General features: G+C 43.2%; 2 protein-coding genes across 8 annotated transcripts in view; one reads left to right on the forward strand and one right to left on the reverse strand.

Annotated features, from left to right (window-relative positions):
- Window positions 1-27,074, reverse strand: part of Tmem267 (transmembrane protein 267) — a 234,166-nt gene that overhangs the window by 42,605 nt on the left and 164,487 nt on the right. The window lies entirely within an intron of this gene.
- The window catches only part of Znf131 (zinc finger protein 131), a 35,263-nt gene continuing 14,566 nt past the window's right edge, over window positions 6,378-27,074 (forward strand). Inside the window, exons 1-4 of one of the 7 annotated variants that reach the window (XM_075975980.1) lie at window positions 6,378-6,703; window positions 7,621-7,759; window positions 9,312-9,413; window positions 20,853-20,997. In XM_075975980.1, coding sequence (XP_075832095.1) covers window positions 7,636-7,759; window positions 9,312-9,413; window positions 20,853-20,997 — 371 coding nt within the window. In that variant the 5' untranslated portion in view covers window positions 6,378-6,703; window positions 7,621-7,635. Of the gene's footprint in view, window positions 6,704-6,821; window positions 7,143-7,236; window positions 7,417-7,620; window positions 7,760-9,311; window positions 9,414-20,852; window positions 20,998-27,074 lie in introns of those variants that run through there. The other 6 variants (XM_075975984.1, XM_075975986.1, XM_075975981.1 and 3 more) reach the window with 6 other exon arrangements.

Here is a 27,074-nt window from a genome sequence, read left to right on the forward strand (position 1 = left end):
ACCCTGCTAATTTTGCTTAAAGCAAGAGGGCCCAAAGAGACGGCTCAGTGTTTAAGAATGCTTGCTGTTCTTCCAGAGGATTCAGCTTCAGATCCCAGCACCCATGTCAGGAGGCTCATAACTACTTATATCTAACTCCAGCTGCCCTATTCTGGCTTTTGTGGATGGACAGACACACACAGAGATATATATACACACACATACACACTACACAGATACATACACATCAAAAAAAATCTTTAAAAAGAAAAAGTAGAGCCAGGCGATGGTGGCGCACACCTTTAATCCCAGCACTCGGGAGGCAGAGGCAGGCGGATCTCTGTGAGTTCGAGGCCAGCCTGGTCTACAGAGCTAGTTCCAGGACAGGCTCCAAAGCCACAGAGAAACCCTGTCTCGAAAAACCAAAAAACAAAAAAACCAAAAAAAAAAAAAGAAAGAAAAAGTAGGACCCACATCGGAGCACTGGACTGGGCTCCCAAGGTCCAGCTGAAGAGCAGAAAGAGGGAGAAATTGAGCAAGGAAGTCAGGACCACGAGGGATTGGTCCACTCACGGAGACAGTGTGCCTGATCTAATGGGAGCTCACCAAAGCCAGCTAGATTGAGACTGAATGAGCATGTGATCAAACTGGACTCTCTGAATGTGGCTGATAATAGGCCTGACTGAGAAGCCAATGATAATGGCACTGGGATTTGTTTCTACTGTATGTACTGGCTTTTTGGAATCCTAGTCTGTTTGGATGCACACCCTCCTAGGGCTGGATGGAGGGGGTAGGGCCTTGGACTTCCCACAGGGCAGGGTACCCTGCCCTCTCTAAGGACTGGAGGGGGAGGGGAGAAGGAGAGGGAGAGTGGGAGAGAAATGGGAGGAGGGGAGGAAGTGGAAATTTTGAATGGTATTATTTATAAAGCAATAAAAATTAAAAAGAAAAGGAGTGTACCACAATATTACTTATTTTGAGTTCTAGACTTTTAGCTAACCAGGTAAAGGCCCCATCCACCGCATCCATTTAATTTTTTTAAAGATTTATTATTTATTATGTATGCAGTGTTCTGCCTATATTCCACCTGCAGGCCAGAAGAGGGCGCCAGATCTCATTACAGATGGTTGTGAGACACCAATGTTGCTGGGAATTGATCTCAGGACCCCTGGAAGAGCAGGCAATGCTCTTAACCTCTCAACCAGCCATCTCTCCAACCCATCATCCACCTCATCTAAAGGCACCGTTCCAAAGCCATGTTTGAGGCAAGGCTTCGCCCACCTCATGTAAAGGCACCGTTAGGAAGCCATGTTTGAGGCAACTTATTGTAGACATTTTCTAGCAAAAAGTTTTCAGAAGTTTGTTGTTATTATTTATTTATTTATTTTTGGTTTTTCGAGACAGGGTGTCTCTGTGGTTTTGGAGCCTGTCCTGGAACTAGCTCTTGTAGACCAGGCTGGTCTCGAACTCACAGAGATCCGCCTGCCTCTGCCTCCCAAGTGCTGGGGTTAAAGGCGTGCGCCACCACCGCCCGGCTTATTATTATTATTTTAAAGACAATGTCTTGTTGTGGATCCCTGGCTGGCCTGGAACCCACTATAATAGAGCAGGCTGGCCTCAAACTCACAGAAATCTGTCTGCCTTGGCCTCTCAAGTGCTGAAATTAAAAATGTGTGCTACCATGTCTGGCTTTTAACCCTGTCTTAAAGGAAGTACTAAGAAGAATTTGCAAACAGAAGGAAAGTGATACAAATTTGAAATATATACTGAGACTGAGTGAAATGTAACAAAATTGGCAAATTATGAGCAAACTGAATCTGAAATGAAATTTGAATGGATACTATCTATATGAAACAATAAAATAATATTTACAGTAAAATAATATTTACACTATTGAGATTCAAAAGTGAAAGACCTGGACAGAAGGAATGTAAAAGGACTTAGAATGTTCCCAGGACCTTCTGTTGTAAGGAAAGACGGCAAAAAGCATCAAATCATTTACATGTTTTAAATCACAGACTCGAGCATTTGCGTACCATGCATGAGACAGAGTTCAATGGCCAGTGCCTCATAAAACCAGTTATAACAGTGCACAACTGTCAAAGCCACTTGGAAGGTGGGGGCAGGAGGATAAGAAGTTCAAGGTCATCCTTAGGTCCATAAGGGAATGTACAAAGACAGACACACACCCACACCAAAAAGATGGGGTAAGGGGCCTGTGTACACTCTGAGGGAGTGGCACCAACTACCAAGCAACCCAATTATTATGTACAATAAGGGGATGGGGAGGTTAGTCTTGCGGTGGAAGGTCCCTGTAAGGTTAACAGTTTCCTCCAGGATTGAAACATTTTATCCTGCAGGGAAGCTCCTTCAGCAGGAAGGTAAATAAGACAGCATCCCTGAAACTGACCAGATTCACCAGGCTCCTCCCTGACAGAGTAAATAATGAAGGCGGAGAGTCACTCTCGGAGAGAACAAGCCAAGCAGCCAAGATTCTCAGAGCAGGCCAGACCAGCTGCCTGAAAGAAGCAGAAACCAGCCCAGCCACCCGGCAGAGGTGTAGATCAACTGAGCTGCCCAGAAAGGATACAACCTGCTGAGCTGCCTACAGGCTGTGCGGTGTGCTCCAAGTACCCTGCTTTTGTAAGCTGTGAGCCATGGGGTGAGCCTTGGTGATGTAGTTGTCTTTGAGTCATTTCTGCTCCTATAACCCAATAAAACGCATTGGTTCACTGGTCATAGTAGCACATGCTTTTAATCCCAGCACTGGGGAGGCAGAAGCAGGTGGAGTTCTGTGATTTCGAGGCCAGCCTGGTCTACGTAGTGAACTCCAGGACAGCCAAGGCTATATAGAGAGACTCTGTCTCAAAAAACAAAAAAATCAAAACAAAACAAAACCCCAGCAGGGGGCTGGAGAGATAGCTCAGCCGTTAAGAGCACTGCCTGCTCTTCCAAAGGTCTTGAGTTCAATTCCCAGCAACCACATGGTGGCTCACAACCATCTATAATGAGATCTGGTGCCCTCTTCTGGTCACAGACAGACATACATGCAGGCAGAACACTAATTAATTAATTTAAATAAATAAAAAAAAACTCAGCAGGGCAAGATTTCAAAACTCATTGGTTCACCAAGTTGGACTTCGTTGGTATCTGCACTCTTGGTCTATCATGGGATCCCTGTCTGGGGTGAGTAGATGTGTTCCGTGCCTTCTCAGGTTGTAAACATCAGGAAGGAGGAAGCTACAGTTGCTAGTCTGTTCACACTGGTCAATCATTCAGAAACACTCCTATTTGTACATACTGTCAACATTTCACACTCCAACTGAAGGCTTTGCCAGTTCTAAATGTGACCCATACGGGGAAGGCTTTGTCAATTTCCCATGAGCCCCAGGCCTTGGTCCCAGACACGCCAGCTCGTATCAAACACACAGTCACTCCCTTCGACCCCTGTCCTGTCTTCTTCCATAGCTCTCAAGAATTATCAGATACCCCACTAACAAGATTTCCAGCATTAAAGACCAACACCCACGAGCTGCAAAGCAAGTACCCCCTCCCCACAGTGAAACATTTCCTCCCTTCAGGACGGAAAGCAGCTGAGCTAACCATAAACTGAAGCCTCTGCAGCTGTCAGTCAGCATCAGCCTTCCCTCTTAAGCCTGTTATCTTGGGCATTTTTTGACAGTAGCAGACAGCTTACTAAAACAGCTTTTAAGAAAAGATTTTGCCATGTCTTGTTCTTTCGTGCCTTCACACTTTCTCTGCTGGGATCAAGCTGTCATGCCTTGCAGAGTCTGAGACGGAGGGAAGTCTTGTAAAGAACTGAGCACTTGGTCTAGGAGTGTGGGGGGAGGTGAATTCTGTAAAGAACCTATTTTGTGGCCTTGGACCTGTCCGAGTTGAGCCTTGAGAGGACGGTTTGGTGGTCAACAGCCCTCCAAGGCTTATTATCCTCTTGAACGCTTGGTCCTTGGGTGATACTGTTTGGGGAAGTTGGAAACTTTGAAGAGGGGTATGCCTTTGTAGGCAGGTCACGGGAAGCCAGCCTTTGAGGATTATAGCCTGACCAGCTTCCGGAACAAGCACTCTGCTCCCTGTCTGCTGCTATGTTGTGACCAGAGGCTTCATGTTCCTGCAGCTTTGGAAATAAGCCAGCCCTAGCTGAAGGAGCCCTCAAACCTGTGAGTCAAAATAAACCTCATCTCCCTTCTATTTTATGTTTCTATCACATAGAAACATAGTGACAATGAACTTTAGCAGGGAACAACAGCCCTAGCTGCCACCTTGACTGAAGCCAGTGAGAGACAAGGAAAACCCAGCTAAGTTACAGTCAGGATGCTGTTTCACAGAAACCATAAAGTAGTATTTTTAAGATTTTTTTTTTCAAGACAGGTTTTCTCTGTGTAGCCCTGGGTGTCCTGGAACTCGTTTTGTGGACCAGCCTGACCTCAATCGAACTCAGAGATCTGCCTGCCTCTGCCTCCTGAGTACTAGGATTAAAGGCGTGTGCTACCACACCTGGCTCCATACAGTTAGTAAAATATTACTAATTATTATTTAATCTACTTGAATGTAGATATCTTAGGCCCTTTCTTCACCAAATCTGCTATTACTAAGGTATTTAGCAAACATGCCCAAGACACAAAGTGCATCTCCTAAACCATCCCCCTTGTCCAACGTGGCCATTCAACACAGCTGAACAGCACTGTGTCCCCTGCCCCATTGTGAATTTTTTCCTTCTATGTGTGGGGGTGCACCTGTTCATGTCAGGAATCATACTCCATGTCTCTTCTCCCCTATTCATTGAAGGCTAGTCTTGCTAGCCAGCTCACTCTGAGAATCCCATCTCTGCCTTTTAAGTCTGAAATTATAGGAGGGCCATCACATCCATTTGGCATTTTAGGTGGACTTCTGGGACTGAGCCATCTCCAGCAGCGCAGTCCTGCTCTTTAGGAACCCTCCTCCTGCAAGGCCTTCTGGATGCCAACTTACCTGTTTCCCACCTTCCTCTAGCTGCGCTTCTCAGACCTTTCCAGACTCCTTTCTACTCAAGTGTACAAACAGATACTTCTCCGGGGTTAAACACTGTTGCTTCCATTTGGATGCTTAAAGCACAGGAGCTTCAAACTCTGGACTAGGCAAGTATCCAAAAATGAATGCTATGGCTGGCTGATCGTGATGGTGTATGCCTTTGATTCCAGCACTAGGGAGGCAGAGGCAAGTCTATCTGTGAGTCTGAGGCCATCATGGTCTACATAGCGAATTCCAAGCCAGTCAGGTTACATAGTGAGACCCTTTCTCAAACAAATGACCAAAATCAATGTTATGCGCTGAACCTAAGATATTAGAAAGTGTTGTGTTGAATTGGAGAGCTCAAATCCTAAAAACACAGAAGAGTTTCCCATGTAACCAACTCAAACACACAGGGAAGCAGAGTTTCCCCAAAGCCTATTTTTATGCACAATTTCCTTCTAATAGTGTGAACAGGGGGCTGGAGAGATGGCTCAGCAGTTGAGAGCACTTGCTGCTCTTCCATTTCCACTCCTAGCACCCACGTGGCAATTCACAACCATCTGTAACTCCAGTTCTAGATCTCACGCCTTCTTCCGACATCTAGGCAAGAGGCACATACATGGTGCACATAGGTACATGAAGGCAAAACAATCATACGCATCAATTTTTTAAAATTAAAGAATAATAATTTCCTAATATCAGGAATAAAATAATTTCCTGATATTGAAAACAGCAGTGGACCAGTTAAAATCTACAAGGCGCTAATCTTTTATAATTATTCCATTCACTTCTGTCCGTAATGCTCATTGTGTGCTGTTTCCGAATCGCTAAGGCTAGTTCTTTCTCCCAAAGGGGCTCATACAGCAAAATTCTTCTTCGATAAATTATCATGTCCACTTAGTTGTCCCCTCATAATTATTTCTCTCATCTCTTCCTGCTGAATCTTCAAGGATTCCTCTCCTAAAATGGTAAGGAAACCTGACATCTTTAATACTTAAAAGGCTGTCATGTGCCTATCCCAGCAACAGGGACACTCTGACCTCCAAGTGTGCACGTGCTGTGTGTGTTTGGCTATAAACACACACCTCTTTGTTGACTTTTCTGGATTCTCCAGATAACCTTGTGTGTTAAAACTGAGCGTTCAGTCCACCGCTGTTCCGAGTCAGAAGTTAGGAACCACGTGTGCCTCGTCCACCCCTGCGCTCTCAGTTTCTTAAATAGTGACCATCACGGCATTGCCCCAGGCAGCCGTTTGATTTTCCATTAATCCTTATTCTCCAACTCTTTGAGAGATTAACGATCACGACACCCCAGCTATTAAAGCATTATCCTCCACCGCGCCTTTCTTTGAATGAATGAATGAGCCTGCCACGTGCAGCTGATGGGCCGTCTCCAGCCTCCTTAGGGTCGGGGAGGCGGGTGCGGAGCGCTGTGATGAAGGAATCACAACTGGATCTCTTGGAGCCGGCCCGGTCTCTAATATCTGAGTCTGAAGACGCGTGCTGCCACCGCAGGGCGGACCTTGGGGAGAGGCATCCCGGGGCGTCCGAGCGTGCTCGCGCCCGCGGCCGCCGTCCGCGGGATACTTGGCGGAGCTTGAGCTCCGGCTGCGGACGTGAAAATGGAGGGCGAGGGATGGTCCGGACACCGGACCAGCTGCGCCACGGGAGGGGAGCGCGTGGAGAGGGAGGCCCACGGACACGGCGCCAGCTAGGTAAGGGCGTACCTCGGCCCGGGGAAGGAAGAGGGCGGGGCGGGGCGGGGCCGGGCCGCGGCACTTAAGTGTCCCGGGCCACTGAGCCAGTTTTCTCGGAGTTCGCGGTCGGAAGTGCGGTGCGGTGCGGTGCCTGAGCCCGGTGGGGGCGGACGGCGGGCGGGAGCTTGGCGCCCGAGGGCCCCACCCTTTCCAGTCCTGATAGTGCTCGGTTCTCCCAGGAGAAGCCGCACCAGCCCACGGAGCCCCCGCGCGCGCGCCCGCGGCAGCACCGAATCCCCCCCCCAGCCCGGTGCCTCCCTCCCCTCCCTACAGGGCGGTAGGGGCGTGGCCAGGCGTTGCGGGGGGCTGGGCCCTCCCGGTACGTCCGCGTCCGGCGCGGTGACGCAGCACGTAGACGTAAGTGACGCGCAGGCCCGGGCCGCTCCTCCTTCCCTGAGTGAGTGCCGGCCGGGTCGGGGCGGGGGGGCGGGGGAGGGGGGAGAGGAGGGAGGGCGCCGGAGGGAGAGGCGACCCGGGAGTCGTTGTGGGCCGCGGGCCGGACCGGGGCTGGGGCTGCGGGAGCCCGGGCCGGGCGGAAGTCTTGGCGGGCCGTTGGGAGGTCGCCGTGGCTGTTCGGTGTCCTCCCTGGCCGGACTTGGCGCTCCCGGGCGCCCGGAGCCTCCGGCACCGTGCCCACCCCGCTCCACCTCGCGTCTCCAGACTCCAATTAGGTCAGGCTCGGAGTCCCGCGGCCGCGGCTCCGGCCCGCGACGCGCGGCGGCCGCTCGGCTCGCCTTTCTTCTTCCCCAGCCTTGCTGTCGGCCTCCCCCTCCCCCTTCTTCCCCCGTTCCTGGGTTTTGTTTTGTTTTCGGCTGTAGGGGTTTTTGTGTCAGCCCGAGCTCATGGGTGTACATTATCATGCTCCTCTTTTGTAGAGCACCCCGACGGCCATGGAGGCTGAAGAGACGATGGAATGCCTTCAGGAGTTTCCTGAACATCATAAAATGATCTTGGACCGGTTGAATGAACAACGGGAGCAGGACCGGTTTACAGACATCACCCTGATTGTCGACGGTGGGTAGGGGAGTGGGCAGAGGAGAAAATTGGAGCTTTAGTTCCCTCTCCCTGCCCGCCTTTTTTAACCCACCCTCTCCGGGCTCTCTTCCAAAGTCGTGGAGGGTTTGCATCGGAACCAGGAGGGCGCTTGTCAGTGTTGCTCACGTAGACCATGCTGCAGGAAGCTGGTTGGCCACTGTTAATTTTAATGTAGTCTGAGGTGCATCGCATTTTTAACTTCTTGCAACCTGTTCAAGTTTTCTCATTGCCCTCTCGAGCGTAAGATAAGGGCCTCGAAGAGTGAGAAAATACCTCAGAATGTTTGGTAACAAAACAGGGAGGCTGTCTCAACGTTTTGTTAATAAGCTTCCTCTTAGCAAGCCGCTTGGAGAGTCCAACCCAGGAATCATTTGGGAAATTTTTGTTCTAGTTTTCCAAAATGGTGTGGGAAGGAGAATGAAGAGAGACACTGGCTACACTCACCCTCACCTCACTTTGGGGTACTCCAAAATTAGTTGGGGTCTTTACCAGTCTTCCATGTACAGGCAAATCCAGGTTGGAATTCTTTTGTATTTAGTGAAAATGGGCTTCCAAGACAAGCTGTTCCTTATTATAGGAGTTTGTAGGTGTGTTGTGCCTACAGATACGGTAGGCATATCGAAACATTTCCCATACCAGACACATGTAGCTTTGTACCTTTTTTCTCTTTTGGGACACAGTTTCTCTCTGCAACAGCCCTGGATGTCCTGAAACTTGCTCTGTCTACCTGGCTAAACTCCAACTCACAAGAGATCCTTCTGACTCTGCCTACCTCCAGAGTGCTGGGATTAAAGGCTTATGCCACCACTGCGGGGCCTGTAGTGTTTAGATATAGATATCTTCCTAAATGATATATAGACTGCTGGGTTGTTATATTTAGCAGGTTTTTAAATTTATTTTATGCGTATGAGTGTTTGGGCCTCGCACATGTATATACGCAGCACATGCCTGATTGGTGGTCACTTCCCTTGGAACTGGACTTGCCAACAGTTTTGAGCTGCCATGTGGGTGCTGGGAATTGAGCCAGGGTCCTCTGGAAGAGAAGCTGGTTCTCTTAACTACTGAGTCGTTTCTTTAGCCAGTATTTTACAGTTTTCAGCTTAAATATACCTTGTTACTTAATTGAATGTAACAAAGTGCTAGAAGACATTCCTCGTAAATTGGCTTAAGTCTTTGAAGTTACAAATTTAGCTTCATGTCTAATTAAAATTAAAAATTCCCAAGATAAATAACAGTTATATTATGCGGAGAGGTCTCCTTTATACATTTTGTGGGTTTTGTTTGTTTTTTTGTTGGGGGGCTGTATTTGAGACAGGGTTTCTCTGTGTAGCTTTTGGTGCCTGTCCTGAAACTAGCTCTTGTAGACCAGGCTGGCCACGAACTCACAGAGATCCACCTGCCTCTGCCTACCAAGTGTTGGGATTAAAGACATGCGCCACTACCGCCCAGCCACATTTTGTAGTTTTAACTTTGATTTTGATGTCAGTGTATGATTTCTTTTTCTCCCCCCACCCTAACCCCTCTACCTTAGGACACCATTTTAAGGCCCACAAGGCTGTTTTGGCTGCCTGCAGTAAGTTCTTCTACAAATTCTTTCAGGAGTTTACTCAAGAACCTTTGGTTGAAATAGAAGGTAAGTGGCATTTCCTACACAGTGCTTAATAGAAATAATTGGTTGACTTAGCAGGATATCCTGGGAACTAAATAGCAGTGGTTGTTGGTAGACAGCTACATACACCATCCATTGGGAATACTGTCAGTAAAGCATTTGAATAAGTGGTAGGTATTGGTAGAGTCTGGCTTGTTGCTAAAACCAGGGTGCACTGTTGTTTTCAGAGTATGCATAAATGGAAACTGCCATCTTTGTGTTAGTGACCTCATGCTTCAGGGATGGTAGGTTATGTTTAAGTTAGAGGGGAGCCCGCTGTACTAGCAGGAATAGCGATCTGCTAATGGGTACAAATGAATGGGCTGAGATTGTATGGTATGGGGAAGACAGGGATGATGAACTAATACTGTAACATGCAGCTGAATCTGTTGGTTTATAATGTTGAGGAGAGAAGGGATCTTCAGATAGGTATTTACTTTGAAACAAAATGATTGACATTTCCCCCCAGTTTTAGTGGGCAAGTCCCAAACATTGTGCTGTAGAAGTTGTGTAGTGTATAATCTTTTGGAAAGTGGAGTTTCCATTTTGCATGTGGGAACCAGCTCCTTAAGTTTACTTGCTCAAGGTTGCCTGTTTAGCAAGAGATTTAGTTTGTACTGTTAATTTGCATGCTTTCATATTTGCTACTACAGTGCTCACCCCATGTCCCGTCAAACTCTGAAGCCGTTGGAAATAAGTATATTTGCCGATGTAAATACAGAGTCTACATAGAGTTTCTGTGTTTTGGCTTTGTGTCTTTTTTTATTTTGGACATATTCTTTATTATGAGTGGGTTGCTTAGAAACTTTTTTTTTTTACAAAGATTTATTTATTTATTATGTATACAACAATCTGCCTCGATGTATGCCCACACGCCAGAGGAGGGTGCCAGATCTCAGTACAGATGGTTGTGAGCCACCATGTGGTTGCTGGGAATTGAACTCAGGACCTCTGGAAGAGCAGCCAGTGCTCTTAACCTCTGAGCCATCTCTCCAGCCCCAGAAACTTTTCTTGGAAAATAATGATACCTAGGGGAATAAAGAAAAGAGTTTAGGTATATTTCAGTTAGTTATATATGATAGACCAAGCATGGGCATAGTGGACATATGGGGGGCTGCTAGTGAGAATCTAGCTGCCACAAGCCGAGTCTATCAGCTGGAGGCTTGTAATGTAGCTAACAAGTTACTTCATCTCAGTGGCGTATCTGTTTCCTCCTCTATTAAGCCAGGTTAATGGGCTTGTAGTGATTAGTTGAAAGAATCGTGAAGAAAACTTGTCACCATTATTTGGTATATTGTTGTGTTACTTAGTGTGCTGGACCCTAGAGCTGAGGAATTTGAATACAGCATTCCCTGAAGAGCTTGAGACTATAGTAGCAACAGTTTAAAGGAAAGAGTGCAGAAATACTAGAGACTGTTAATATGGGCAATATTGCTTTAGCCAGTGTTAGGAACGATTATGATTTCAGAGAGGAGTTGATTATACTAGGGAAAGGTTATCAAGAAAATTGTGTGTATGTGTATAGGTAACGTGTGTGTGTGAGTATGTGTGAGTATGTGTGTGTATGTATGTATATTGGGTACTCCTGTGCCTATACACAGTCTAGGTCCAAGGCCAACATCTAGTGGCTGTCCACTTTACTCCTTGAGGCAGGGTGTGAGACCCAGAGGTCTAGTCTAACTCTGTCTCCACCTTCCCAGTACTTAAAAGCAGATCGCTGCAACACCCTGTCAGTTGGTGTACAGGTTAAATGGTTTCTCGGGGGCTGAACTCCAGTCCTCTTGTGTGCACAGCAAGCACTTTAGTCAGCGAGCCACCTCCCTCAACAACTAACTTTTTTTTTTTTAATTTTTCAAGACAGTTTCTCTGTAGCTTTGGAGTCTGTCCTGGAACTCACTCTGTAGACCAGGCTGGCCTCCAACTCACAGAGATCCTCCTGTCTCTGCCTCCTGAATGCTGGGATTAAAGGTGTGCCTACCACTGCCCGGACACCTAACATTTTAAACCCTGGCTCAGATTAGAATTGTTGCTAGTCGAGAAAGCAGCACTGGAGAAAGGATCTTGGCAGTTTTCTTTTCTCTCAGTACCTCTGACGTATCCTGTATCTATTATAGTGTGGTAGACATAAGCCTTAAATACTTAAATTGCAAATAGGAAAAAAAAAACGAAAATACTTGTTTTAAAAATTAAATTTTCTTTAATCCTAGCACTCGGGAGGCAGAGGCAGGTGGATCTCTGGGAGTTCAAGGCCAGCCTGGTCTAAAAGAGCTAGTTCCGGGATGGGCACCAAAGCTACAGAGAAACCCTGTCTCGAAAAAAAAAAAAAAGAAAGAAATAAAATAAATTTTATCGATTATCATTTTAACCCTTAACTCTGAGATTGCTCTATTTTCTCCCAAGGTCACCTGGCTGTAAAGAAAGCCCTGGGCACATAATTAGAACATGAGTTTTGGTCTTGGTTTTACTGTTTATTACATCATGATCTTGAATGATTTTTTTTTTCTTTCTCTCGAGACAGGGTGTCTTTGTGGCTTTGGAGCCTGTCTCTTAACTCTCTCTGTAGACCAGGCTGGCCTCCAATTTACAGAGATCCACCTGTCTCTGCCTCCCGAGTGCTGGAATTAAAGGCGTGCGCCACCACCACCCAGCGTGTAGCTTCTTTTTTTTTTTTTAGGCTATAAAACACATAAGTAGTTTGGATCATGTCCTGGACATTTGGTGTAAGAGTGGGTGCTGTCATCCTCTAGAGAATGCTTTTGTTGGAATTTGCTTTGAGGATGCAGTCAACCTGCTGGGTTCAGACACAGTTGAGGCTATGCATCCAATCTAAATTTAGTTTCAAAATCTCCATAGTCCTGGCAAGGTGCTAATCCCAGTTGAAATCCCATCCCTAGGGAGACAGGCAAGAAGATTGGAAACTGGAGGTCAGCATGAGAAATATCAGGATCTCAAACACATGAACATCTTTGTGTGGCTGTCAGAGTACCTGACTTGGAATTACAGCTTATTTTGAATGTTGCTGAGAAAAAAACAAAACCAAGTACACCCCCCCCCCACACACACACACATATGCACACCCCTTTTACATTACCTTGCTTGGTTCTCTAGAAATTTCTCGGAGTGTATTTTTCTGCTTATACCTCATTGCTCAGCTATGGGATTTGGGCTGTGCTTATGTCTAAACTGGAATATTTGGGAAGAAAAATACACCCTTAAGATTGAGTGCTGTTTGGTTTCACGGTCTGGTCAGCTCTTTGCCGAGTCCTATATCTTCTCTGGGAGTTTAGTTGTAGACAGATGGTGGGTGTGCTTGTGCTGCCTCGTCTTGCTGGGTCTAGACTTCCCATCCTGAAGCGTGAGCAGTGGTTTGGGCTTTCCTGATAAAATTACCTTTGACAAGAAATGCAGCTGTGTCATTCCCCCACCACCACCCTTGATGACTTGGAATAAAAATTGTTGCTCCTGAAGCCAGTTACACACCATTTCAGCTTTGTGACTTGTCCTTCAGCTATCTGTAATCTTCAGAAGACAGGTAGTCCCTAATTCAGAAAGGAGACTGATTTTCTCAGTCTTATTTTTTTATCTGCTTCTGAAACTACAGATCTAAAGTATTTGTTTTCTCTTCTGGCAATTCTGTCATGTCCAGAAAATTTATTCCCAATGAAAGACAAGACAGACAAGGACCTATTAAACATTAAAAGTCATAGGTTTTTGTTTGATTGTTTTTAAAGACCAGCTCCTGCTGTCATAAACACACTATATAGACAAGACTGGCTGCTCAGATTAAAGGCATTGCCACCATACCCAGCCAGAAATTGTTCTGAATGTGAATTTATTTTGGTTTTCTATCGATAGATAGATAGATAGATATTTGGTTTTTCGAGATAGCATTTTTCTGTTTAACAGCCCTAACTGTCCTGGAACTAGCTCTTGTAGACCAGGCTAGCCTCACAGAGATCCGCTTACCTCTGTCTCCCACAAGTGCTGGGATTAAAGATGTACACCACCACCATCCAGCTGTTTTTTTTTTCTTTGAAAAAAAATTTTTTTTAAATATAGACTAGAGAAATGTCAGAATATTGCCCCGATAAGAAGATCCTTAGATAAATTATCTTAAAAGAAATATTTTTTTAAAAATATTTCCACTATGAGAGGAGTAAGGGATTGGTAAGAAATGTTCTAGTCCTAAAATACCAGATTGTATTTTTCACAAACCTGTCTGCTGCCTCTTCACTTATGTGGCAGGTGTTGCCAGCTTGATTTATGTTAGCAAATTATTAAAGTCATTGGTTTGCTCCTGGGAGAGTCCTGGACTGGTTACATCAAGCAGACAAACCCTGAAGTGCTTATATTAAGAGAGATAGATTAAATAAATAAATAACATTCCTAGGTTTGAGGCTAAAGATCAGAGAACCGTACTTGAAGCTCTCACGACTGATGATTCTGATTAATCCAGATTAGGAATAGGGCTGGAGAAAGAGCTCAGCAAGGGTAATACAGGACAGACAAAACTCTAGAAACAGTAAACATTCCAGTTTCTCTTTTAAGGTCCCCTTCAACAGTTTTTTCTAACTGATCAAATTTCGTTTTTTATGAATGTTAATGGCTTGGTTGCTAAGTGAGAAAAGTATCTGTCGGCCATTTTTCAGGAGGACCGTGTCCGAGTTATTTTGTGGCTCTTGATAGCTTCTCTTTTTTTTCTTCTTCTCTCCTTCCTCCCTCCCTTTTTTTCTCTTTCGAGACTGGTGTGTCTAAGTAACAGTCCTGGAACTCCCTTTGTAGACCAAACTGGCCTCAAACTCACACAGGCTGGCCTCCCTCTGTTTCCTAAGTACTGGGATTAAAGGCGTGTGCCACTGCTGCCCGGTTTGGTGGCTTCTTTTTCTATTTTTTTTTTAACTTTATTTTATGTGCATTGGTATGAAGGTGTCAGATTCCCTGGAACTGGATTCACAGACAGTTGTGAGCTGTTATGTGGGTGCTGGGAACTGAACTCAGGTCCTCTGGAGAAGCAGTTAGTGCTCTTAACCACCAAGCCATCTCTCCAACCCCTGGCTTCTTTTTCTAAAAGGATTTATTTTATTATATTTCTATTTTGTGTATATGAGTATTTTGCTTTGTGTGTTTTTGTTGGGTATATGTATGCAGTGCCCACAGAATCCCGAAGAGGTATCAGAGCTCCTGAAACTGGAATTACAGACAGTTGTGAGCTGCCACGGCGGTGCTGGGAATCAAGGCAGATGTTCTTTAGAGCAGGTGGTACTCTAACAACTGAGTCATCCCTCCAGCCCTCTTGCCAGCTTTAACCTGCGTATACCATGTGGAGTTTTCTACAGACAGATGGCCAGCTCCTTCGGTTCTCTTTAGTAAAGCAGATCTTAATATAGTTTGGTGCAGTTTCTCTCTCTCGCTCGCTTTCTTTCATGGAGTCTTACTAGGCTGGCCTAACATCGGAGTGCTAGGATTACGTGTGTTCACCACCAGGTCCAGTTTATTTAAGATTCTTATTGGTATTAAATTTTTGTACTTAAAATAGTGCAAATACCTAATATATAAGTACCCACAAGGGTTCATGAAACCTCTCTGATAAAAGCCAATAATGAAGTTCAAGTTAAAGAGCTAAGAATGTAGCTCAGTGATAGAACACTTTCCTAGCATGTTCATACAAGGCCCTGGATTTAATCTGCATCAACTTCCACCCCCAAATCTGTGGCAGAAAAAAAATCCAAGATATTTAAATTGGGAGAAAGAGTGATTCACATGGAGGATGTTGATTTATGAAAGTGATAATGTAAACCTGGAGTTAATTAAAGACCAGGGTGTTCAGACTTCTAAGCAACAAGAAAAAAATTGTCTTTTTCCATGGACCCAGGAATCATACTACTTAGGTTTGCTCCTACTTTTTAAACATTTAATTAATATTTCTTTCTTTCTTTCTTTCTTTCTTTCTTTCTTTCTTTCTTTCTTTCTTTCTTTCTTTCTTTCCTCCTCCTCCTCCTTCTTCTTCCTCTTCTTCCTCCTCCTCCTCCTCCTCCTCCTCCTCTTCTTCTTCTTCTTCTTTTTGTTTTTGTTTTTTAAGACAGGGTTTCTCTGTCGCTCTGGCTGTCCTGGAACTAGCTCTTGTAGACCAGGCTGACCTCAAACTCTCAGAGATCCACCTGCCTCTGCCTCCCAGTGCTGGGATTAAAGGCATGCGCCACCACCACCCAGCTAATATTTCTTAGGCATGAAGATTCAGTAAATGATACCATTCCTGGTGTATGATGAGCAGTATCGATGCTTGATTTTAAAAAGCAGCATCTAATTTTACTGTAGGACTGTTTAAACATTGTATTAGAAAGAACTTTTGTATTTTCAAACTTCTAATCAAATTTCTTAAAAGATAGGTGCGCCACCACCGCCTGGCTATCCCCCAATTTCTAAAAAAATTTATTTTCGTTTTAAAATTATATGGTGTGTGTGTGTGTGTGTGTGTGTGTGTGTGTGTGTGTGTGTGTTTCCAGAGGCAGCAAATCCCTCGAGCTGGAGCCACAAACAATTGCGAGCCACTTGATATGGGTGCTAGGAACCAAACTCAGTCCTCTGCAAGAGCAGTAAACACTTAACTGCTGAACCAGTTTTCCAGACCCAATAACCTTCCTTTATATACATAAAGATTCCTGTTCTGAATACTTACAGTTGCCTTTAGATATATAAGGTAAATGGAACAAACATAACAATGTTTTTGTGAGTAACAGTTGTATACTTTTTGCAGTGTAGACTTGGACATTTCTTGGTCTGGCTATAAAAGTTTTTCTTTGCTCCTTTATTTTGTTTATTTTTATTTTTTTTAAATTATTTATTTATTATGTATACAACATTCTACCTCCATGTATGTCCACACGCCAGAGGGTGCCAGATCTCATTACAGATGGTTGTGAGCCACCATGTGGTTGCTGGAAATTGAACTCAAAACCTCTGGAAGAGCAGCTGGTGCTCTTAACCACTGAGCCATCTCCAGCCCCTTCTTTGCTCCTTTTAAATAGCCGCCTTCTTCTTCTTCTTCTTTTTTTTTTTTTTTTTTTTTTTGGATTTTCGAGACAGGGTTTCTCTGTGGTTTTGGAGCCTGTCCTGGAACTAGCTCTTGTAAACCAGGCTGGCCTCGAACTCACAGAGATCCGCCTGCCTCTGCCTCCCGACTGCTGGGATTAAAGGCGTGCGCCACTGTCACCCGGCTTAAATAGTCTTCTTACACTCAACTTTTTTGTTTGTTTTTCAAGACAGGGTTTCTCTGTATAACAGCCCTAAGTCATCTTGGATCTCACTCTGTAGACCTGGCTGGCATCAAGATCTGACTGCCTCTGTCTCCTGAGTGCTGGGATTAAAGGTGTTAGCCATGACACCCAGCTGAAATAGTCTTTTAAAATTGTTTCTTGACTTAAATAGACTGAAACAGTAACACTTAACAGTAAGGAAATACAAAAATAGTGTCATCTTGTTAAATTTAAACACAAAACTTGAAAAGAAAAAATAGGATTTGTAGAAACAGGAATTTTGTTTTGTTTTGTTTTGTATGAGACAGGATCTCATGTCACTATGTAGTCTTTGCTGGCCCCTGGTCTAACTTTATTAGACTAGGCTAGCCTCTAACTTCAGAGAGATCCTCCTGCCTTTGGAATCAAGGTGTGTGCCAGCATACTTGAACTAGACACTTAGTTTCAAATTTAACTTTAACATTTATTTTTGTTGTATGTACCTGTGTTTTGGAAATCTCTGTTAGATGCTCTTGAGGTACAGATCAAAAGTTTTCTCTCAAATAGGTTACAATGAAGAGAGTTTTATAAACTAAATTACTAGGGCAGTTGCAGCCTTGAGCCTGTGGGAAATACTGAAGGTTTTGTTCCTAACTCATAAAGAAACAGCATAAAGGACCTCCTGTGGAGATTGAATTAGTTACCAAAATACCTTTGAACAGAGGAAATTCTAGGATCAGTTGGCTTTAACTAGTGACCTCAGTCAAGCATTTGAAGAACTTTTGCCATGTTTAGACTCAAAAGCATCGAATAAGGGGCTGGAGAGAGAGTTCAGCAGTTAAATGCACATAACTGCACCTTAGAGACTCTGAGTTTCATTCCCAACACCCATGTCTGATGGCTTACAACTGTCTATACCTCCAGTTCCAGGGGGATCTGATACCCTTCTTAGGTCTCTGCAGACAACTATGTGTATATAAACATAGACAAGTGTAGATAAAAATAAATGTTTAAAAATTTCAAACACTTCCAACTTTGTTTTATTTTTTGGAGACAGGGTTTCTCAGAGATACACCTGCCTCTGCCTCCCAAGTGCTGGGATTAAAGGTGTGCACCACCACTGTTTGGCAAACACTTCCAGATTTACTTGAGACCAGTATGACTCTGATGACCATATCAAGAAAAATAATTTAAAAAGAAAACTGTAGGTCAATATCTATTATGATACAAAAATTGTCAGTAAAATATTAGGAAAGTAGCCAAGCATTGTGGCTGGCTCCTGTCAGTTCTCTTACTTGGAGGTTGAAACAGGAGGGTTGTCACATGTTCAAGACTAACTATAGAGTGGGACCCTATTTTTCAAAAAAGTTTAGGGAAATGGCTCAGCAAGTAAAAAACAACTTGTAAGGAAAGCTGAAGATCTGAATTTGATCCCTGGAACCCACCAGATGTGGTAGCAAGCATCTAACCTCAGCACTGAGTGAGGTAACTGAGAATAATGGGCCAGCTAGCCTGAGGTTACCAGCACAGCAGCAGAAACAAAGGAATAGCCACTTAAACACGGTGGAAGAACAGTCTCAAAACCTGTCCTCTGATCGCTGAGCTTGTGTACTCTCACTCTGCATACACATAAACTAGGATCCTAAATCCAGCATCATAGTAATTAAAGATGATTTATCAAGCCGGGCGGTGGTTGCGCACGCCTTTAATCCCAGCAGTCGGGAGGCAGAGGCAGGCGGATCTCTGTGAGTTCGAGGCCAGCCTGGTCTACAAGAGCTAGTTCCAGGACAGGCTCCAAAACCACAGAGAAACCCTGTCTCGAAAAACCAAAAAAAAAAAAAAAGATGATTTATCAAGATTAAATGAGATTTGTTCCTGTGATACAAGGATAGTTCTGTGCAAAAATGAGCATGGCACACCATACTGACTGGTTATATCCTCCCAATAGAATAAGACTTAGGCAAAGCATTTCACGAATGTGACATTAACATCATGGGCAACAGAAGAAGTAGACATAATAAAGGAATCAGAGCACAACCGGTGGAATGGGAGAAAATATTTGCAAACCGGTGGAATGGGAGAAAATATTTGCAAACCAATTATTTATCTGAAAGAAACGGAGAGAACTCAGAATTTAACATTTAAAACTTCGTTATTTAAAAACAGAGTAAGAACTTAAGTAGAAACTTCTCCAAGAAAGAAAACAAATGACTCTTAAGTAAATGAAAAAAGTTCCATCTGTGTCATTACTGGCCAGACAAGTATATATTTAGCAAGGGTCACTGTGCATTTTTTTTTTTTTTTTTTTTTTGATTTTTCGAGACAGGGTTTCTCTGTAGCTTTTGGTTCCTGTCCTGGAACTAGCTCTTGTAGACCAGGCTGGCCTCGAACTCACAGAGATCCGCCTGCCTCTGCCTCCCGAGTGCTGGGATTAAAGGCGTGCGCCACCACCGCCCGGCTACTGTGCATTTTTGAAGAAGGTGTCAGGGAAGTAGAAGACGGGGTGATGAGAGAAGTGAGTGTGGCCACTGTGAAAGATGGGAAGCGTTCCAAATCTTAAAGTAGAAGCGCCATATGTATTGAAGAGCTTTCCGGGGAGGAGAGTTGCCTTGGCTCAGGTCCAGAGGTTGTAGTAAGGCAGAGCACCTTGACCCAGTGCAGTGCTGAAGCAGAGGCCTACAGCCACTCTCCTGGCGGTTTGTAAGCGAGGAAAGACCTTCCTCCAACCAGCCCTTCTTTAAAGTCCAGTTTAAAGAAGTGTGCATTTATTGAGCTCTTGCTATGCAATGTAACTAAAACTTTGTTGGCACATAAATGTTCTTGTCCATGTTTGAGTTTAAAAAAATTTCAAGCTGGGCACTGGTGGTGCATGCCTTTAATCCCAGCACTTGGGAGGCAGAGGCAGGCAGAGTTCCAGGACAGGCTCCAAAGCTACAGAGAAACCTTGTCTCGAAAAACAACAACAAAAAAGAATTCAAACAGTTGAAGCTGCACAAAGTCTGCAGGGTGGATAGAATAACTAAGGCCTGTCTCTTTAGTAGTCCATTCAGCTTTGAATAAGCATTCTCAGGATCCAGTCTGAGTAACATGCCACCAGCTGGGGGCCAGGCTGCTAACACATGAGCTTTCATCTTTAAGCCACATCACATATAAACCAGTAGTTCCACATCTGAGCGTCCATGCAAAAGAATTGGCATCAGGATCTTGAGGAAGTTGTGCTCCTCGGCCAGCGAGATGGTTCAGTGAACAGCAGATAGAGTGCAGGCCTGACAACCCGAGTTCAGTTCTTGAAACCCACCTTTGACCTCCCCAGGCACACTGTGACACGTCACATACAATAGTTGTAATAAAATTTAGAAATTATTTTTTATTTTTTTTATTATGTTATAGTGTTCTGCCTGTGTGTGTGCCTGCACGACAGACAGAAGAGGCCATCAGGTCTCATTACAGATGGTTGTGAGCCACCATGTGGTTGCTGGGAAGTGAACTCAGAACCTCTGGAAGAGCAGGCAGTGTTCTTAACCTCTGAGCACTCTCTCCAGCCCTTACAATTTCTTTAATTGTTTGTTTACATTCTTTTTAGGACCATTCATAGTAGCTAACATGTGGAGATGACCTAAATGTTCATCAGCAGAACATGGAATGAATGTTCTAATGAATAAAGGGAATTTTTATGTACACAAAATAGGATACTGGTCAGCCTTTAAAAATTCTGCTGTATACAACATGAATAAACCTTGAAAACATGTTAAATTAAGACAGTTAAAGAAAGATAAGTGATAAAATATCTACTTAAATAACTTTCTGAAATGGTCAAACTCATAATTGAGGGGTGGGGGTTGGAGAGGTGGCTCAGCAGCTAAAAGAGTATTGCTTTTCCAAAGACCCAAGTTCAATTCCCAGCTCCTCCATCAAGTGACTCACAACCACTTGCTACTCTAGCTTCAGGGAGCCATTGTTTCTGGTTTACACAGACACATAATTTAAAAGTAAACATTAAAAAGTATGTGGCGGTGGCTGGAGTGGGCTCCTCAGGGCTGGAAGGGGAGCATGAGATCTTACTTGGTGAGTAGTCTATTAATTGTGATGATGAGGAAATGACAAGTAATCAAATCCCATGTGCTTTCCTCTTTGCTGTGCATTCTGCAGTTTGAGTTGCCGTGAGCTAAGTGTACTGTGCATCTTTTTACAGGGGTCAGTAAAATGGCTTTTCGTCACTTGATTGAGTTCACGTACACAGCAAAACTAATGATACAAGGAGAAGAGGAAGCTAATGATGTGTGGAAAGCAGCAGAGTTTCTACAGATGCTGGAAGCTATTAAAGCCCTTGAAGTCCGGTAATGGTTACTTCTTCAGAAATGCTAACTGATAGTCAAGACTGTACTGTGTCATAGCATTAAGTAGTGATGTTCTGAAAGTAGGAAAATTTTGGATATTGATTATGCTTTCCATTTGCATTGATTTCTCAAGTAAAAACTCATTAAAATGATTAAAATAGCGTGTCTGAGTCAGGCGTGGTCACGCACACCTTTAATCCCAGCACTCAGGAAACAGAAGCAGGCAGGTCTCTGTTTGAGTTTGAGGCCAGCCTGGTCTACGGAATTGAGTTCTAGTACAGCCAAAGATATATAGAGAAACCCTGTCTCGAGAAACCAAAAAATTAAAATAAAAAGTAAAATAGCATGTCTAGGCAGGTCTTCAGGGTGGTCTCGGGACTCTCTTCAGCTGGATTTGATTGATAATTATTAGTACTGGGAATACTAATAAAAATCAGTAGGCTAGATGAGGGTAAGTCATGGCTTACCTATTGGTAATGACTTCTTAGTTAAAGTTCTAGTACTGTGAGAAGACACCATGACCATGGCAACAAAAAGGAAAGCATTGAATTGCCTTACATTCAGAGGTTTAGTCCATTATCATCATGGTGGGAAACCTAGGAGCCTCTGGAGGCCAGTTCTATTACAGCCACCTCAGTGGCCAAATTAGAGCTATTGTAATCTAAATGTATTTATATAAACTTGTTATAAACTCCAGATGACTTAAACCTCCATCTGACTTCTGATATGTCCACCACAAAGGGAAAAAAAGATAGTGTTCAGTGGTATTGTAGCATGAAAACAGGTCCATTGCTAAGGGGTACCACTTGGTATTAAAACACAGAGTTTCTTCTGTGTTTTCAAAAACCACTAAGGGTTACAATGATCAAATCTCAGCACCTTCATTTGAAGCAGTGTAAAGGGTAAGCCGAGGGCTCTGGTATTGCTCTAGGTTACCCTAGCTCTATCACTGACCTTAATGAAGTACTCAGCCCATCAGATGATATAATGATGCAACTTCCTTCAAAGAATTGTTTGTGAGGCGTAATGCCTGTAAAGTGCACAGCGGTGTATGCAGTGTAGTGTTCTAAACGTGCACACTGCTACTTCACTGTAAAGTGCACAGCGGTGTATGCAGTGTAGTGTTCTAAACGTGCACACTGTTACTTCACTGTAAAGTGCACAGCGGTGTATGCAGTGTAGTGTTCTAAACGTGCACACTGTTACTTCACTGTAAAGTGCACAGCGGTGTATGCAGTGTAGTGTTCTAAACGTGCACACTGTTACTTCACTGTAAAGTGCACAGCGGTGTATGCAGTGTAGTGTTCTAAACGTGCACACTGTTACTTCACTGTAAAGTGCACAGCGGTGTATGCAGTGTAGTGTTCTAAACGTGCACACTGTTACTTCACTGTAAAGTGCACAGCGGTGTATGCAGTGTAGTGTTCTAAACGTGCACACTGCTACTTCACTGTAAAGTGCACAGCGGTGTATGCAGTGTAGTGTTCTAAACGTGCACACTGCTACTTCACTGTAAAGTGCACAGCGGTGTATGCAGTGTAGTGTTCTAAACGTGCACACTGCTACTTCACTGTAAAGTGCACAGCGGTGTATGCAATGTAGGGTTCTAAACGTGCACACTGTTACTTCACTGGTGCCTCCTGGTACTATTTGGCTTTCTCTTTCCTCCTGTTGTTTGCTTTTTTGTTGTTGTTGTTTTTCCGAGACAGGGTTTCTCTGTGGCTTTGGAGCCTGTCCTGGAACTAGCTCTGTAGACCAGGCTGGCCTCGAACTCACAGAGATCCGCCTGCCTCTGCCTCCCGAGTGCTGGGATTAAAGGCGTGCGCCACCATCGCCCGGCTTGTTGTTTGCTTTTTAAATGATTAGTAGATTATTTCTTATTTATTTTAGTATAGTCCATTAGCATGTCAACAAATAGTTTTGCAGGTTGTTTTCCTGCAGGAACAAAACTATTCATTCCAACTCACTGGTATGGTTTAGTCAGAAGATAAAATTGGGAATAAATCTAGGAAAAACTTGAACTATGATTGTTCATAAGCATCATTTTTTAAATTTTTATTTTATGTGTATGGGTGTTTTATGTGCATGTATGTCTACACCATGTGCATGAGGTGCTTCCAGAAGCCTAAGAGGACCACAGTTAGAAATGTTTGTGAGCTGCTGCCACGTGGGTGTTGGGATCGAACCCAGGTTCTGTGGAAGAACAAATAGTGCTCTTAGCTTCGGAGCCACCTCTCCAGACTCCAGTAACATTTCTTTTAGTTAATATGACAGTTCACAATTGAACTTTTCTGATAAGAACTTGGTGTATCTCCGTTCTGAAAGCTAACACCTGGTACATAGTGCGGAGGCGTTTGTGAGTGGGTGCCAATCCACATCAGCAGAGATAGATGATCCGAAATTGATTAGTAAGATAAAGGTGTGCGTGAGGCTCGTACATAGATGGCACAGTTTCAGATTTGTGTTGTGTGGGAGCTTTTTCCTGTTTACAGTCATTAGTAGTATGTGGACACTAGACAGCAGAAAAGTGGAGCACACGTCTGAGTGTGTGTTTCGTGGTGCAGGTGTGGAGGTCAGAGCACAGTTCTTGTAGTTGTGGCTTTCTCCTTGTTGTGGCAGGGTCTCTATCTTTAAACTTTTACTTAAATTTTTAAAAGAAAAATCACTTCATTCTAATTAACTCACAAATAAAAAATCACCACCTACTTTAAGGAAGTACTCAAATAGTTGCCCACTTCCAAACATCTCTGCTTTCTCTGTTGCTCTTTGTATTTGAGCCCACCTGGCCCGTAAGCACATAGGGGTCCTGTTTCTGCCTCCCATCTCTCCTGAGTGCTGGGGTTAAAAGCACATGTCACCACAGCCCAGCCAGTTTCTTCCTTTTCAATAAAATGGTTTTGACATCTTTCAAAATAGAGATGTTCTCTTAAATGAATGACTAGACAGTGTAATAACTTAGTTTAAGTAAAATTGATACAGACTTCAGTTGCTAAAAATACCTGAAATGATTACAGTGAGTTGATGTTAAAATCATTCTTAGATAGTTAAAGCCTGCTGAAATGAACTTTCAAAATTTGTATTACTAGAACAAGTGTTTGTCACCTGGAAAAGGAATATAAATTAGTAACTAAATATATACTTTATTATGGGTTACAGGTTTGGCAGGCAAGTCCCCAGTGCTGCAAAAACAAACATTAATTATGTAAGTTTAATGGACTAGACAGTTTAAGAATGAAGGTTTAGTTTTGGTTAAATTTACTTCTTAAAAGAACAATTGATGGGTGTTATATTTATTTTTTTGCAGACAAAGGTATATACAGTACTCCTTTTAACATTTACAAGAAAGGAATTAGGAATATAGTATAAAGTGGTACTGAGAACTAGACTAGACACTAAGGCCTTATTTTACATTGTTGAAATAACATTAAAACTCAATTGAGAAATGCAGTTGCCATATGGATTTTTTTCATTTTTTCCTCTTGATGTGTAATTTACATATGATACCCATTTGCCCATCTTGATGACATAGTTGGGTTTGCTATTGTTTGTTTACTTTGTTCTTTCTGGCTTTTTTTCTTTTTCTTTTTTTTTTTTTTTTTTGGTGGGGGTTGTTTTTGAGACAAGGTCTTTCTTTGTGGCTCTGACTGTCCTAGAGCTCACTATGTAGACTAGGTTAGCTTCAGACTCTAAAGAGCTTGCCTCTGCCTCCCAAGTGCTGGGATTAAAGGCATACGCCACTACCACCCAGCTTCCAGTCAGCGTTTTATTAAATCAATATGAGTGACAAATCTTTACAGTGCACAAAAGCATTATCCCACAGCACTTGATGATGGCAAGTTACAGTCGTCCCCCATCCACTAACAGCTGAGAGGACAGCTTTGTGGAGCTGATCTCTTCCTCCACCTTGCTCAGCAAGTGCCTTTATCCACTGAGCCATCTTGCCAGCCCAGCAAACATTTTTTTAAAGAGAAATAGCTAATATATTATACTTGTGTTATCCATGCAGTGTGTAAATGAATGAGGTGACTTTAATAAAGCGTTGTTGGCATAAGTTGCCCTTAGGTCAGTTTGCTAACTCCTCTAATGAACATTTGTTATTCTGATAAGAGTATGTATGTGTGTATAAGTCTTATCATTTAATTTTGTAAAACTTTAACCACATTTATTTATTGTGTGTGTATGTATGTGGGGGTGCATGGGCCCCAGCACAAATGCCAGAGGTCAGAGAACAGATTGGAGTAGTTGATTATTTCTTTGTATTGTGCGAGTCCTAGTGTTCGAACTCTGTCGGGGACCAGCTTCTAGAAAAATACCAGTTGTCAGGGTAGGTGTGGGGATTTAGAAATATAAGTAAAGAATATGAAGACGCGTGAAAAATAATAAAGCATAAACCATAGAATAGTACCTCGAGGGCATTCCAGTGAAAACTGAAATCACCTGTGTTTAATATTCATATGCTTTTATACCCCAATACAAAAGGGGGAAGAAGGCAACAAAAGATTTCTTTAATATGATACAAAGGTCAGGTCAGTTGCTTTAACACTTTGAAACATCAAGGCATTGTTAGTATTTTGTTGTTTAGGCCGTGAAGCTACCCTAGACCAAGTACCATTCCCCAGGTAACCTCATATTACAAAAGAAGGAGCAGAAGTACTCTTTTATATCTTGACCATCCGTCAGGATGGAATGGATTTACTTAATGTCAAAAGAACCAAGTAACCACACCCTCATCAGTACGTGTCAGCAGTTTTAAGCAACCTCCAACTCTGACCATCAGACAAGGTGGAAATAGGCTCACGTTTTTGGACCTTCACAGAACTCACATCATCAGGTATGGCAGCAAGCACCTTAACCAGTGGAGCCTTCTCATCAGCCCTCTTTTTGAAGTTTTAATAAGGCTTACTCTGACAAATATGTGTTACTTCTGCAGATATCAAACCTTATTTAAAGTATGTAGTTGGAAGGGGCTGGAGCGGTGACCCAGAGGACCCAGGTTTGAGCCCTAGACCTGCATGGTGACTCACTCATTTGTAACTCTCGTTCCAGGGTATCTGATGCCCTCTTCTGGCTTCTGTGGGCATAAGGCAAGCATGTAGTGCATGGGCATAAATGTAAACAACATAAATTATAAAAAGCAACGATTTAGGGACTGGAGAAATGACTCAGTGATTAAGAGCGTTTGCCGCTCTTGCAGAGCACCTGGGTTCAGTTCCCAGTTCCCATGTGGTGGTTCACAGCCATCCCTTTCATTCCAGGAACATTCTGGGAACATTTCAGGAAATCTGTTTCCCCCTTCTGACCTCTGCAAACACTATGCATGTATGTGGTATACATACATACATGTAGGCAAAATGCATAAAATGAAATGATTACATGGAATAAAAAATTGTAAGTAAAGACTTTAAAAATATGCAGTTTTAACATACCCATAAAACCATTATCACTATCAAGTTCATGAATATGGCACTCTTCTGTTTCTTCATTTTGTAATCCAGTCCTCCTTCCCAGTCTTAATGATCATACCAGTCTACTCTTACCACAAGTCCCATCATTAACATTTTCTAAAATTTTATATACATATATGGTAGGTACATACTTACCTAATTCCATCAGTTTTGAAATTCATTGATATCATTGTAGACATTATCTTTATCTACCTTACACTCTGAAATAGGAAAGACTTTGTTTTCAAGATGTTATGTGTATAAACAACTTTGTAAGCAGATCCAAAATAAAGGGCCATTTATGTCTTTGTAAGTCATGTACCAGCCTGAGAGATCCATGAAAAGTTGTTTCCTAGAAATACTCGTTTCTATATTATCTTGGCTTCTGGTAATTTTTTCTCATAATTAACCTCTCAATCACTAGTCACTCTGATCTACCAGTAGGAACTGTGACTTAGTCCGTTCATTCAGTTTTTCACGTATTGGGCTTATTTAAGACTACTATTAACAGAATTTGAGTAAACATCATTCGCCTACCTTGTACTTAAAAATTTAGAGACCCATTTGGCCTCATGTGTGCCCTTATAAATGAGCTGATTTGTTCTTATGATAAGATGGTGTCGTTCTAATAAC

This window comes from Microtus pennsylvanicus, chromosome 6 (assembly GCF_037038515.1).
Source record: "Microtus pennsylvanicus isolate mMicPen1 chromosome 6, mMicPen1.hap1, whole genome shotgun sequence".
In the NCBI taxonomy this organism is placed as follows: Eukaryota; Metazoa; Chordata; class Mammalia; order Rodentia; family Cricetidae; genus Microtus; species Microtus pennsylvanicus.